Source organism: Carassius auratus, chromosome 10 (assembly GCF_003368295.1).
Source record: "Carassius auratus strain Wakin chromosome 10, ASM336829v1, whole genome shotgun sequence".
NCBI classification, from domain to species: Eukaryota; Metazoa; Chordata; class Actinopteri; order Cypriniformes; family Cyprinidae; genus Carassius; species Carassius auratus.
In genome coordinates, this window is record NC_039252.1 from 4,657,426 (window position 1) to 4,671,194 (window position 13,769).

Here is a 13,769-nt window from a genome sequence, read left to right on the forward strand (position 1 = left end):
ATTTCTGACAGAAATCTCCACATGAAATCTGAATGAACACTGTTTATTTTAATACTAGCTCTTGGTTTCATTCGAAATAAACTGTTTTAAGAGATCTGTCATCAAAAAGCCTCTGATATGACATTATTTCTTTGACACCACCTAGATTTGGATAATGTTGACTAAGGTAGATGTATATTCTGGCACCCCTGTAGCCACTTCATGTTGACTGGTGTGTGACTGAAGCATTGTGTCTGTCTTCAGCTCCATGTGATGATTGAGAAGAATCCCGAGCTGGGCTTCAGTATATCAGGAGGAGTGGGTGGACGTGGAAATCCCTTCCACCCAGATGACAACGTAAGTACTGCCGTTTGTTTTTATCTGTTAAATCGGTGCTTCGGGAGCTTTAATTTCAGTCTGTCTGGATCGTTGGGTTGATCTACTTACCCATGCAACACCATGAACTTAAACTGAACAACAGACCTTAGTAGTATCTGGAGTCCAGAATGTTAAAAAGGCATGAATTATATAAATTAATGTTAATATGATTTTGACTTGGCCAAAAGAGCAACAGTTTCGTTGTACAACAACCTAGGAAATGCCAAATTAATCAGTTATATTTATTATATTGCTATTCAGATGTTTGTGCTGTGAGATTTACGTTTTGTTTGTAAGAAATTAATATTTTTATTTGGTAAGGGTGCATTCAATTGATTTATGATGGCAGTAATTTTATAAGGTTACAAAAGATTTGTTTGAAAATAAATACTGTTCTTTTCACTTGATGAATGAGAGTTTTCAGATTTTACCAACCCTTATATTTGGGTTGCACTTTATTTTACAGTACGTGTACTAACATGTACTTATAGTGTACTTACAGTGTATTTATCTAAGAAAGTTCTGGTAACATAAGGTAACTACATGGGATAGGGTTAGGTTTAGTGGTAGGTTCAGGGTTAGTACCTAGTTATTACATAGTTATTGTAATTACTATAAGTAGTACGTAGTATGTACATGAGGAACAGGACTGTAAAATAAAGTGCTACCAATATTTTTAACAATAGTATTATTTTTTTGTAGTTTAGGCCAAAACTGGTGCTAACACTATAAATTAGAGCTCTATTCAACTGCAGTCTATCTAGTCTAATGAATAATCAGTTCTTAAATCATAAATGATCAACAGGGCATCTTCGTGACGAGGGTTCAGTCAGAGGGACCTGCTTCCAAACTCCTTCAGCCTGGAGACAGGATCATCCAGGTCATTTCTACTCATCCGTCTCTTACTATTCACGTTTTTGTCTTTCCCATTCCTTAGTAATTCACTGACCTCAATCAACATCCTCTTCCAGGCAAACGGATACAGCTTCGTTAACATCGATCACGGACACGCAGTATCCCTCCTGAAGACGTTCCCCAGCACCGTCGACCTGATCATCATTCGAGAGATGGCCGCGTAACAGAGCATGTCTTATTTCTGTACCGAGAGGAGCCAGTGCTATCTTTAGTTAATCTGAGCGGATGTTAACGGGACGATGGTTGACGTCGGTGAAACCACCGAATCGGGTGGAAGACAGAAGCATGCACCTTCACTGTGGGATAGTCTGTTGGTGCAGTCCAACGATACGAAAACCTGTGCTTTTGTAAAGATAGTTTTTGTTTTCCTTTTTTAAGACGTCACCTGGGGGTAGAGCTCTTGTGGGACATTTAGCTGTAGCTGAGCGTTTGAGGGCAGGGCTCTCTCTCACAAATCACACTTTTTTTTTATTATTATTTTAGAGATTTTTTGAAACCACTTTTATGACCTGTGTGAGATTCAGAGCTTGAAGACAATGCTACGTGCTAACTGTGGTAATGAATGTAGAACTGGGCTGAGCTAAACCGAACTGGATGTGAAATCTGTAGACCTGGTGGTCACCAGTCTCATCTAATTGTGAAGAAAAAATCCCTCAGATTAGTAATGCTCGATGCTAGCAACTCTTCTATGTCTTTGCAACTTGAATCACCTTTATCTACTGTCTGCAACGTTCCTCCAGTGAAATAAGTCTCTTCCTACACACTTTAATGGAGTGAGAAACTTCAGCCACCAGTAAGGATGCGCCGAAATGCTCCCTGTACGTGAAACTTGGACAGGACCACGATGAAGAATTTCCATGAGGATTTCGAAAGCGAGAAAGACAAGTAAACCTGGAAACAAATTGGTTTTTAGCCAAAGCATATTGGGATACTGGCGGCATGAAACTGCTGGCACATCAACTTCTTTCCTTCTACAACACAGCCACTGATTCCAACGCCACCGAACATTTTTATTCCTTCTTATTTTGGAAACGGTTTTCTATTCTCTGAAGAAGATTGTAGATGTAATATTTTATTCTCTTACGAAACTATTCGTCTAGTGGTGCAGTCATGGACGTTCGTTTGCTGTTGAGGGCTGAGAAACGTCATGTCAAGTGCCATAGACCCTGACAGTCAGACATGGGTTCGACTCGGAGCAATACTCATTAAGATCCACGCCGCATATTCACTGGCCTTATTAGGCTGACATATGACACAGTGGACGAAAGAGCAATAGGAAGTCCTTTAGTCCCTTTTTTTTTAAACCCATTTAGTATTTCTTGATTGAAAAAGCATTTTATACAAATTCTTTTTAAAGACAAAAATGTAGGAAATGGCATTTCAGATTTATTAGTAAAAGAAAAGAAAGAAAAAGTTTGTAAAGTGTGCGAATGAATGTGTCGTCACATTAGCGATTGCACTGCTGTTTCCAAACACCCCTACGAAGATGAGCTCCCCATTGAATGAGGATACATTGACTTCTTCAATAGCAAAGAGATCTGAAAAGCTACGAAGCCTTGTAAAACGTTAAGAGTAATGTTTGAGTTTGATGAAGTCGTCGCGTCGAAAGGCCATGTCTGCACGCGAGGAGAACGACCTACTGTCGATTGTAGTACTGTTTGTATTATTTGCATGAAATTCCTCCTTTTGATTGTTCTTCACTGTATTCTTTGGTAGAGTGGAGCGCTAGATTAATTGAAGAAAGCAAATTAACATACTGATAATGTAACAAATCCATAATTTTATGTGAAAGAGCACAGTCGGTGCAGACGAGAGCTCAACAGAGTTCAGTTCATTCGGATCCATTTTAATTAGCATTGCCCTCCGAGTGTGTTAAAATAAGGAATGAGTCACCATTGTTTATGAATTGGAAACTAATTTACTACATTTATAAAAATAAAAAAAAGAGATTAAATCAGATTGTTTTTATTTAAAGAACCAATTTAATGGATAAAACAATGGCCTCCAATTTAGCTGTGAATGATTTTTTCAACAGTTTTTAATTTGTGGACATGGTTACTTACATTTTATCACCAATCAGTCTAGCGTAGAATCCTTGACTATCACTTTTTATTTTGTCTACGAAGACATTGTAAAAACGTAATAACGAAAAGTGACTAAAACTTTTTTTTTTATTGTCCCACCTTTTATTTATTTAGTACACTTTACTTTAGAGATTACTAATCAAAATGTAAATACTTTTTTAAAAGGTTTATGATTTGTTCATGGCATTAGTGATTAAAAGCAGCAATAATTGGAGTCCCAGAAGCGGCCCTTTTAATGTATAGCTATGTCAAAGGTTTCTCCGCAAGCAGCTACTATTAAGATGATTGGTTTGCATTTATTCAACATTCCAGAGTTTGTAAATAAATTCACTTTCCATGGTGTCCTGTGGAAAGAATAAATCAACTAATGCTCTTTCGATGTGTATGTCCATTCTTTGTTAGTTTTTATTTTTTGTTCCATAAAAATGAAAGTCAGTGATACAGTATTGTTCAAAATAATAGCAGTACAATGTGACTAACCAGAATAATCAAGGTTTTTAGTATATTTTTTATTGCTACGTGGCAAACAAGTTACCAGTAGGTTCAGTAGATTGTCAGAAAACAAACAAGACCCAGCATTCATGATATGCACGCTCTTAAGGCTGTGCAATTGGGCAATTAGTTGAAAGGGGTGTGTTCAAAAAAATAGCAGTGTCTACCTTTGACTGTACAAACTCAAAACTATTTTGTACAAACATTTTTTTTTTCTGGGATTTAGCAATCCTGTGAATCACTAAACTAATATTTAGTTGTATGACCACAGTTTTTTAAAACTGCTTGACATCTGGGTGGCATGGAGTCAACCAACTTGTGGCACCTCTCAGCTGTTATTCCACTCCATGATTCTTTAACAACATTCCACAATTCATTCACATTTCTTGGTTTTGCTTCAGAAAAAGCATTTTTGATATCACCCCACAAGTTCTCAATTGGATTAAGGTCTGGAGATTGGGCTGGCCACTCCATAACATTAATTTTGTTGGTTTGGAACCAAGACTTTGCCCGTTTACTAGTGTGTTTTGGGTCATTGTCTTGTTGAAACAACCATTTCAAGGGCATGTCCTCTTCAGCATAGGGCAACATGACCTCTTCAAGTATTTTAACATATGCAAACTGATCCATGATCCCTGGTATGTGATAAATAGGCCCAACACCATAGTAGGAGAAACATGCCCATATCATGATGCTTGCACCTCCATGCTTCACTGTCTTCACTGTGTACTGTGGCTTGAATTCAGAGTTTGGGGGTCGTCTCACAAACTGCCTGTGGCCCTTGGACCCAAAAATAACAATTTTACTCTCATCAGTCCACAAAATGTTCCTCCATTTCTCTTTTGGCCAGTTGAGGTGTTCTTTGGCAAATTGTAACCTCTTCTGCACATGCCTTTTTTTTAACAGAGGGACTTTGCGGGGGATTCTTGAAAATAGATTAGCTTCACACAGACGTCTTCTAACTGTCACAGTACTTACAGGTAACTCCAGACTGTCTTTGATCATCCTGGAGGTGATCATTGGCTGAGCCTTTGCCATTCTGGTTATTCTTCTATCCATTTTGATGGTTGTCTTCCGTTTTCTTCCACGTCTCTCTGGTTTTGCTCTCCATTTTAAGGCATTGGAGATCATTTTAGCTGAACAGCCTATCATTTTTTGCACCTCTTTATAGGTTTTCCCCTCTCTAATCAACTTTTTAATCAAAGTACGCTGTTCTTCTGAACAATGTCTTGAACGACCCATTTTCCTCAGCTTTCAAATGCATGTTCAACAAGTGTTGGCTTCATCCTTAAATAGGGGCCACCTGATTCACACCTGTTTCTTCACAAAATTGATGACCTCAGTGATTGAATGCCACACTGCTATTTTTTTGAACACATCCCTTTCAACTAATTCAACTAATTGCCCAATTGCACAGCCTTAAGAGCGTGCATATCATGAATGCTGGGTCTCATTTGTTTTCTGAGAATCTACTGAACCTACTGGTAACTTGTTTGCCACGTAGCAATAAAAAAATATACGAAAAACCTTGATTATTCTGGTTAGTCACATTGTACTGCTATTATTTTGAACAATACTGTATATTGGACAAATAGTAAACAATTCTTTAAAATGTATATTTAGTGTGTTATACAGAATAAAGGAAGTCACGAAGGTTTGAAAATGGTGGTGGATAAAGATGAGATGGGTGTTTTCCTCACACCACAGATTTTTGTTACAAACCCATACAATATTTCACTCCATAATCTCCGTCATTAATCAAGCTGATAGGTGTTAACAAAGACGTGCCATTAGATGGCTCTGCAAAGTAAAATTATATGAGTAAAGTAACTTAATCGATGCATTTATCAGGTGTAGCTCTGTACTCTGTTTACTGATAGATAATGCAACTACACGAGGAAATGCCTTCAGTGTTCACACAGATAAGAATACAACCAAGCCTTCAACACCTTCCTCTGCTTCATTCCTTCACTGGAGAACAGAAAGCACATGGACGACTGACTCGTATCAGGTTCCTGCTCTATATATAACCAGAGGGAAAAACACAAGAGTGCTTTCAAAACAGATGCAGGGTTGCTGTGAAATGAAAAGACATCCAACAACAGACATGTTTCATTGTTTTCCTGTGGACAACATATGAGTCCTTTCAAATCAAACGGGTTCTCAGCTTAATCATTATATAACCTATACATTCATTTGTTTATTTATTCCCATCTCCTTTCATGTTAATTATTTTAATAAGGATGGAGTGACCTATAAAGACTGTTGTTGTTTTTTTGAGACCAAGTACAAAGGCTTCCACAGTCATGATTGCTTTGCCATTTTAATGTGTCTATGAAGCCCAAAAAATTCTCTAGCTGGGCAACTCTTGATCTGGAGGCAGGCAGTACTAAAGATGTGCCAGTGTCATCATCTCACATCTGCGTGGTCTCGATCAAGATGTGTTGTGATTGAATCAACATGGGCTCTGGCTGTTCTCTGGGTCAGCAGATCACTGTGTGGTGACATCTGATACTAACACTGCTGACGGAAAAATAACCTTCAGCAGGCCAGTGCACTGTACACAATGTGTCCACTTCGAAGTTGTTTTCTTGCACTTTGGATCTCAGCAAGACTGGAACTTTTGATGCAACATTTTGCAGCTGATCCTACTAAAACTATTTTATTTTTTTTTATTTTTTTTGCTACCAGTGCCATACTGGAAATTTCCAGTAACAGATAACAGGGGAGACTGTCGTAAGTGCTGTACAGGATGAAAATGCATGGGTGTGGAGATCTGTCTCGTCGTCAGTACTATCACTATTCTCAGAACTAATTTGGAAATCACTAGAACATTGTGCAACTTGGTTTGCGCAAGTAGTGACTAGACCTTTCTGCCTCCATTTATCACAAAACATCTTCACATTTAGGTCAAACTCGCATTTACAACTCCAACAAACTGCAGAGAACAATAAAACCCAGCATCTGACAAACAACAAAATGCAATGCAGCTCTAAAACCATGCTTTACAGCAGAAGATTAGGATTGTTTTTGTACAGTAAACTCGTCATGACTGGCGCAGTAAGCCCCGCCCCGCGGAGGTGTCAATCACCGTGACGTCACGACCACTATTAAAGAAAACTAACAAACAGCAGCAAGAAAAACACAGACACACACCGGCGGAATAACAGCACGGACCGTCGCCGAGGGTGTAAAACAAAGTCTTTATACTGTGGGAGCTTCTCTTTTTACTCGGATAAGGCAAGTAAGACACTTTTTTTTCCCACATTACATTTCGCTTTAAACCTCATGCTAAGGTTATAGGAAAATATGACTCGTTTCGGTAAAATTAAGTAACTTAGTAGGCCTAATTTCCGTTTTAATAAAGTTATTCGCTGATATAATGTTCTTTAATGTGTTAACTGTTAGCCGAAAATGATGAACTTGGTGAACTTGCGGAGTTTAACCAAATATGGCTGTTAGCTGATGCTAGCATGTTAGATAGCTAAATTAGCCTGTTGTTGTTGTTCCTTTCAACCTAAAAGCTGAAATATGACACGAAACGGCAGATTTAGGTTTAAACACGCGTGTTTCATTATTAACGTGTTGTTTGTTTCGCATTTAAACCAGGTTTCAGGGTTGCTGAGATGAAACACGTCCTTTTGTTGCAGTTAGCTTCATGTACTTGAGGGTTTATTCGGATAAAGTTAAGTGTTTATATATAACCATTAATCGAGTAATTAGCTCCGTGAAAGTGTTTTCGGTTTTATTTCGTCTCATTTCATGTGTCGATTGAGATAAGATACACTACGTTAACTAGTTGGGGTTTGAGTTTGCTGTGTCTTTATTATCTCCAAGTGAACTGATAGACGTCTTTTAAAAACGTTTTCCGTCTTGATTTCCTAATTACTTTGACGGATGTGTCCTGAACTAACACACTGGTTGTCCAATTGTGTTTTCGTTATTAAGGGTTGCATTGTTTGCTCAAACAGGAAGAGTGTTTGAAACAAAGGCAAACACTGGTCGCACTGACCCCGAGTCAGATATAAAGCAGATCAAGCTCTACATCAGGGTCCATCCTCACTCATTCACATCAGACTGAAGACAGCTCGGGTTTGAGCACACCAGTGCTGCTGTGGAGAGGTTTAGGAGCTTTATAGACCACTGTATGTTTGTTAGCCGAGATGCTAGTGTTAGCATGACTCAGTGGATTTCATTGAGGCCTCAAACACTGATCTAGCTCAATAAAATATCACGTTTATACCCGGTTTACATGCTACAGTGCGTTTTTAGACCTTATCTGAGCTGTACGTGTCTTTTAAATGCTTGGTGCATTGAGGCACAGCGCGTGAGCTTTGAGTAATGAGCTGCTTTCTGAAGTCTTTATCCATCTATGGTGTCTCTTGAGCAGAATGGTTTTGCTTTTGTGCAGATATTTAATAAAAGGCTTTGTTCTGCCGTGTATTTTCTGTCATACAATCAGGGCTAAATGACAAGGATGTCTGAAACGCATGGGGAAAAACATCCCTGTTGGGGCTTTGCCATATTTGGCTTTTATCAACATACATGATTAAGGGAGGAGGGCTCCTACTGGAGGTGTGTGATGTAATGGAGGCAGGTCAGGACGATCAGGGTATTTATAGTCAGGACACACTGCTTCTGAACAACATGTCACATGGATGAGAGCTAATCCAGCCGTCCATGAGATCGAGAGCGAGGGGCAATGTGCTGGCTCTTCAGGGGAAAACCTCTGACGCTGAGAGGCGGAGGCCAAATGCTGCAGTCTTGTTTACTTCCAGACATGAGATCCCTCCCTGAAATGTCAGTCCTGACAAGTGTCGGGTTTATTGCTGGAAAGCGTCGGCTGTTTGGATGTGGATGCTGTTTCTGCTGAACATGATGTCCTTTACACCTCACACTGTATAGTCACACTTCATCTGTCTAGCAGGTGATCACAAATACTGATACTTGAGTAAATGATGCCAGTGAAATTACTTTTGAGAGTTATAGTTGATGCGGTTACAAAAAAAGAAGAAAGCACTTTATTAAGTGTTACACTAGAATTTACTGTTATCATAAATGCATAGTTATTTATAATGTGACCATGGAGCAAGATTGGGTGAGAAAACCAAAAGATGATTTAATAATTGAATGTTTTTATAAGTCTAATATTGTTTTTAGTTTGTAAAAATAAGAACACATCCTAATTGAAAACAATGGGACATGTATAATAAATCAAAGATACAAATGTGCATTAAGTGCTTTACATTTTTCATATACTGTAGTCCTGTATAATGGTAGCTTTTAAGTAAAAAAAACAAAAATAGATAAAAGCAAAATTGTATGAAAGTACAAATAAAGTAACTACTCGTCTGGGGACTGATCTAAATTTTGTCTGAGTAGTTACTGATTGAAAATATTCTTGTTGTAGCTAAACTATTGTCTTGTAGCCCAATCCTAATATCAAGATTTAGTTTGAGATTTTCAGTACTTTGTAATCATTTGTTTAATTCCTGTGACACACAGCAGAAATGTTTGAAATGAAAGTTTTGCGTTCTTCTCATCTGGTTTTATTGTATAAAGAGGTTTGGTCCACATCAAGCACTCTACTGTGAAAGTTTCCTCAGCGCAATGTTGAAGGCATTCGGAAGATAATTTAAAATAGTTGAGTGCATGACAATATTTTGGGAAGTTACGCTGTATCTAAATGTTAGTGGATGGAATCACAACAGCAGCGTGGAGATTTCATATTGTGGAAATAAACAGCTGGTAATGATTGCTAAAGAAGCAAAAGGACAAAATAAAAACCAAAGAATAGTGGAGATGGAAAACCTCATTTGAAACATTTTCACAGCAGAATTAAACACTGAAAAATTAAGTAAATGTGTTGTCAATAATGCACACCCATTAGTCAGCACTTTATTTATTCTATTTAAAAAACATTATGCCTCAAATTCCTAATTTGCTTGTAATTAATAGTTAATAATGTAGTTGAGTCTAGGTATTGAGTAGGTTCAGCAATACAGAATATGTGCTTTATTAGAAGTACTCCTAAACAGCCTACATGTTAATAAAAGGCATGCTAATAAGCAGCTAGTTAAGTGAGAATTGATCCCTATACTACAGTGTTACACTAACCTTTGAGTTTATTTGTATTCGGAGTGAACTCAGACACTCTTGTGATCTTAGATTGGAGGACAGAGGTGATCACTGACATTCAGAAGAATGTGTGCTTGTCAGATAATGGTCTTGTTCACAGCTTGTGGGCTAACGTTTTGGTTCTGCGAATGGGTGCAGTGTTTTTCTGTCATGATCTTCGTGACGTTACTGTTCCTCTCTCATCTGACGTAGCCTCTCTGTGTTAATGACGGCTGTTACTGGATAACAGTGAAACACACTGCAGGTTCCAGGAAGTCTCGCAGGTTGACCTACATTCATCCAGCTCAGTCTGGTTGTAAAACGATCACATGACCGTGACGTGAGTTTAAAGGAATGGGCTCGAATCAGGCGATTCTGTGGCCAGTGTTCAGACGTGTGACTCTTAATCTGACCTTGCACCTTCACCACTGTAAATCCTCTTAATGAGGGCGGTCTTTGATTCACGTTATGCTGACGACTCGTGTGTTGTTCTCAACAGGAATCGCTCATTTTTGGAGAGATGGCCCAGGAGACCAATCAAAGCCCCATGCTCTGTGCCACCGGCTGCGGGTTCTACGGTAACCCTCGGACCAATGGCATGTGCTCGGTCTGTTACAAAGAGCATCTAACACGACAGAACAACGGGGGAGTCAGTCCTATTAGCACAATGGGTATGTGTTTCCGCTCTGAACGTCAGCTGTGTGGGTGAGATTGATTGTTCCTCATTAACTGAGGGGGTCTGGTCTGTTCCAGCAGCTTCCAGCAGTCCTACCTCTGAATCCTCGGCCATCCAGATCATAGAAGCTACGCTAAACAACTCCTCGTCTGCTAGCGCTGAGTCACCTAGCGGCTCCGCGGCTGCTCTTCCCGTTACACAACAGATGACGGAGATGAGCATTTCTTGTGAAGACGAGGGGGTCTTGCCTAAAGTTGAACTTCCTGAACCAGGTTGGTATTTCTGTTTCAGACTTGAGGAAGTGTCTCGAGTCAAGACTGTGTTCAGAATTGAGTCCTGACTTACTGCAAGCAAGGAAGTGAACTTGTTTGAATGGAGCACGTTTTAAAACCGTTTACATGTGTGCGTGCACACACTATATATATATATATATATATATATATATATATGCATACACAAATACTACATACTCGGGGACTTTGTGTAGCTAAAAATTTCACCAGAAAAGATGTATTAAAAAAAAAACTTGTAACTGCTGTATTTTTCAGTTTGCCTTTTTCATAGTTCATGTAATTTGTATTGTAACTAATAGCCTTATTTTATGGCAATAAAAAAAATTACTACTGTTGAGGTCATTATGAGCATGCTAACTTAGCATGTGCAGTTCTCTTAAATGAGAATTCATACATTCAATTTTGTTTACAAAATCTTAACACTTGATAGTCGTATGTTGAAAATGAAAGTTCAAGAAGACTGCATTGCTAGGTGGAACAAGGAAGTGTTCTCTTGGATGCAAACCCTTTTTGTAATATATATTCACATTGCACATCAGCTACACATTTGGGGAAATACTGCGTAATCAATTATTTAATGTATACAATGTTTGTGTAATGTACATACTGCAGAAGTTATAGTATAACTTTCAATGCTCTTATTATTAAGAGATTAATATAGTATGACCATGCATCCTTAAATTTTTTTAAGGACATGTTCTGGACAGGATTTGTAATTTTCCTGAAATGTCTGGGTTTTGGCTTGTTTTTCAATTGGTTTCATGTTTGCTGACGGTTATGAGTGAAAAGCAGTTTGAATAAAGTGTGCAGGCATTGCACATAATCGCCTGTGACAAGGTGGATCAGGAGAATAAGAGCGGTGCATAATAATGTCTGAAAACTGTTAATGGCAAAAGAAAGCCAAAACTGGGAGATTTTAGGCAGTTTGGAAATGCTACTACATGTCCGGTTTCATTATTAGTCAAAGTAATTCACTTTACTAAACTTGTAGTTGTGAGCTGTTAATTGGTGACTGTTTTTCCAGTTGTCACTCAGCCGACAGCATCCAGCGCTCCTCTGAGCACCGCTGAAGAGACCAAAACCCCCGACGCCCTCAAACCCAAGAGGAACAGGTGCTTCATGTGCCGCAAGAAGGTCGGCCTGACAGGTGGGCACACACACATCACAGCTCAGATGCAGTCTCTCTGTGCAGCGGTTCTGATGATGTCTGCTTTGTCAGGGTTCGACTGCCGCTGTGGGAATCTCTTCTGTGGACTCCATCGCTACTCGGACAAGCACAACTGCCCCTACGACTACAAGGCGGAGGCTGCGGCCAAGATCCGCAAAGAGAACCCGGTGGTGGTGGCCGACAAGATTCAGAGAATATAAAGCGCTCGCCATCGCGAGAGAGATCGGATACAAGGACTCGCACTTTGACCTGTGCTCCAAGAGACTAGTTTTTTAAATTACAGTATGGGAAAGAATCTTGTTTCTAAGCCAATGCATGAGTGATCACTTTGTTTCCATCTTTCTTTTGCTTTCTGTTGATGATATGAGCTTCAAGTTTAAACAAATGGAAAAAAGAGAGCCTATAAAAGGTGTGAAGCCAGAGACATTTGGCTAACGAGAGGAAGACGTTGTGCTGTCTCCCGGTCGGACTCTGACCCGAGCGCCGTCCGAGCAGCAGTGCATGGCTGGTTCATGTAGCAAGGACGCTCTTCTGTCTCCTGTTCTCCAGACAGCCTTCTTTCTGCTCGAGCCTCAGCCAGCTGTTGGAGTGATGCTGGGGTTTCCCTGTCGGTCGACTGTTAAAAATGATTTTTAAACCATTGACAGACTTCGTGAAAAATATGTAATCCAATTGGGATGGTTTAACGCAGCCAGACCAGAATGAGCGACTGCATCCATGATACCCTGTCAAATTCAGATGAGGTTGGACATGGCCACAACACAAAACCAGTTATTCATTCTCCCACAAGGTCCTTTAAGACATTTGTATTCATTTCATTGAGTTGTAATGTGACACTGGTTTGATGGATGGGCTCGTTGGGTGTAAATGGGTGTTTTGCATGGGTAGTGAAATGAGTATTTTACAGTAGACTGCATACTTTTCTTCTGCTCTCTAATTCACCTTTCTCACGTGTGACTTGATCTTTTTAGTAGGTATTGAGTGTTAAATGCTGGTAAGAAATGATGGTATTGTTTAGTGTCATTTACTCAACCCTCAGGTGTTGTGTCATTGGGAGGATGTGAGTTAGTCGCCATCGTTTTCATCTGAGGCTTGGTCCGGTTCTTGTTTTTTAGGTCTGGCTGCACAGCGCTGGTTTATTTTAGAGCTTTGTGAGATTACACCGTGAAATTAACCATCTGTTTGGATTTGATTTTTAGTTCTGCAAGCTTGTACAAACCATCTTTTATTTATTTTATGTATTGCGCATATAATCTTGTTACCCAACATTACTGCGAAATTGTATCTTGTAAATAAAATGATGTACAGAGATATTAATAAAGTGTGTACTGTGATGATGTCATGATGTCATAAAGATGTCTATTCTGTGGCTAAGAGATATTTCTGCAAAAAACAAAGACAGCTTAAAAAGGGTTAATTGGCAGTGTCATGTTTTCCCCGTCTAAACTACAAATAATACAAAAGATAAAATTGCCAAATGGTCAGGAAGAATAGTTTGTCAGATTGTATTTCAATACAAGTGTAAGTTAATAAAAATTAACCTGCGACAATGAGTTGCCCGAATCTGGGGGGATTTGGCAAACCACTATGATCACGAGAACTATGACTGCTTTAATTCAGAAATGTTTTTGTAAACCTGCCACAATCCTCCTATTATAAACGAAGCA

General features: G+C 39.1%; 2 protein-coding genes across 5 annotated transcripts in view; both read left to right on the top strand.

The window, feature by feature from the left end:
* The window catches only part of LOC113109440 (erbin-like), a 68,561-nt gene extending 64,832 nt beyond the window's left edge, over positions 1–3,729 (top strand). The window contains exons 25-27 of the mRNA XM_026273008.1: positions 244–336; positions 1,163–1,237; positions 1,329–3,729. Of these exons, the coding sequence (XP_026128793.1) occupies positions 244–336; positions 1,163–1,237; positions 1,329–1,436 (276 nt within the window). The 3' untranslated portion in view covers positions 1,437–3,729. The remainder of the gene's footprint in view (positions 1–243; positions 337–1,162; positions 1,238–1,328) is intronic.
* Positions 3,730–6,935: 3,206 nt separating this feature from the next.
* On the top strand, positions 6,936–13,423 carry LOC113109611 (AN1-type zinc finger protein 5-like). Of its 4 annotated transcripts, none has more exons than XM_026273298.1 (5): positions 6,936–7,088; positions 10,465–10,636; positions 10,719–10,913; positions 11,959–12,081; positions 12,154–13,423. In XM_026273298.1, exons 2-5 carry the CDS (start codon positions 10,486–10,488, stop codon positions 12,300–12,302), a joined length of 618 nt encoding a protein of 205 aa, XP_026129083.1. In that variant the 5' UTR covers positions 6,936–7,088; positions 10,465–10,485; the 3' UTR covers positions 12,303–13,423. The 4 variants fall into 4 exon arrangements, with proteins under 4 accessions (XP_026129083.1, XP_026129085.1, XP_026129084.1 ...); XM_026273300.1 differs by having other exon boundaries at positions 10,722–10,913; XM_026273299.1 differs by having other exon boundaries at positions 6,946–7,092.
* The last annotated feature ends 346 nt before the right edge of the window (positions 13,424–13,769 follow it).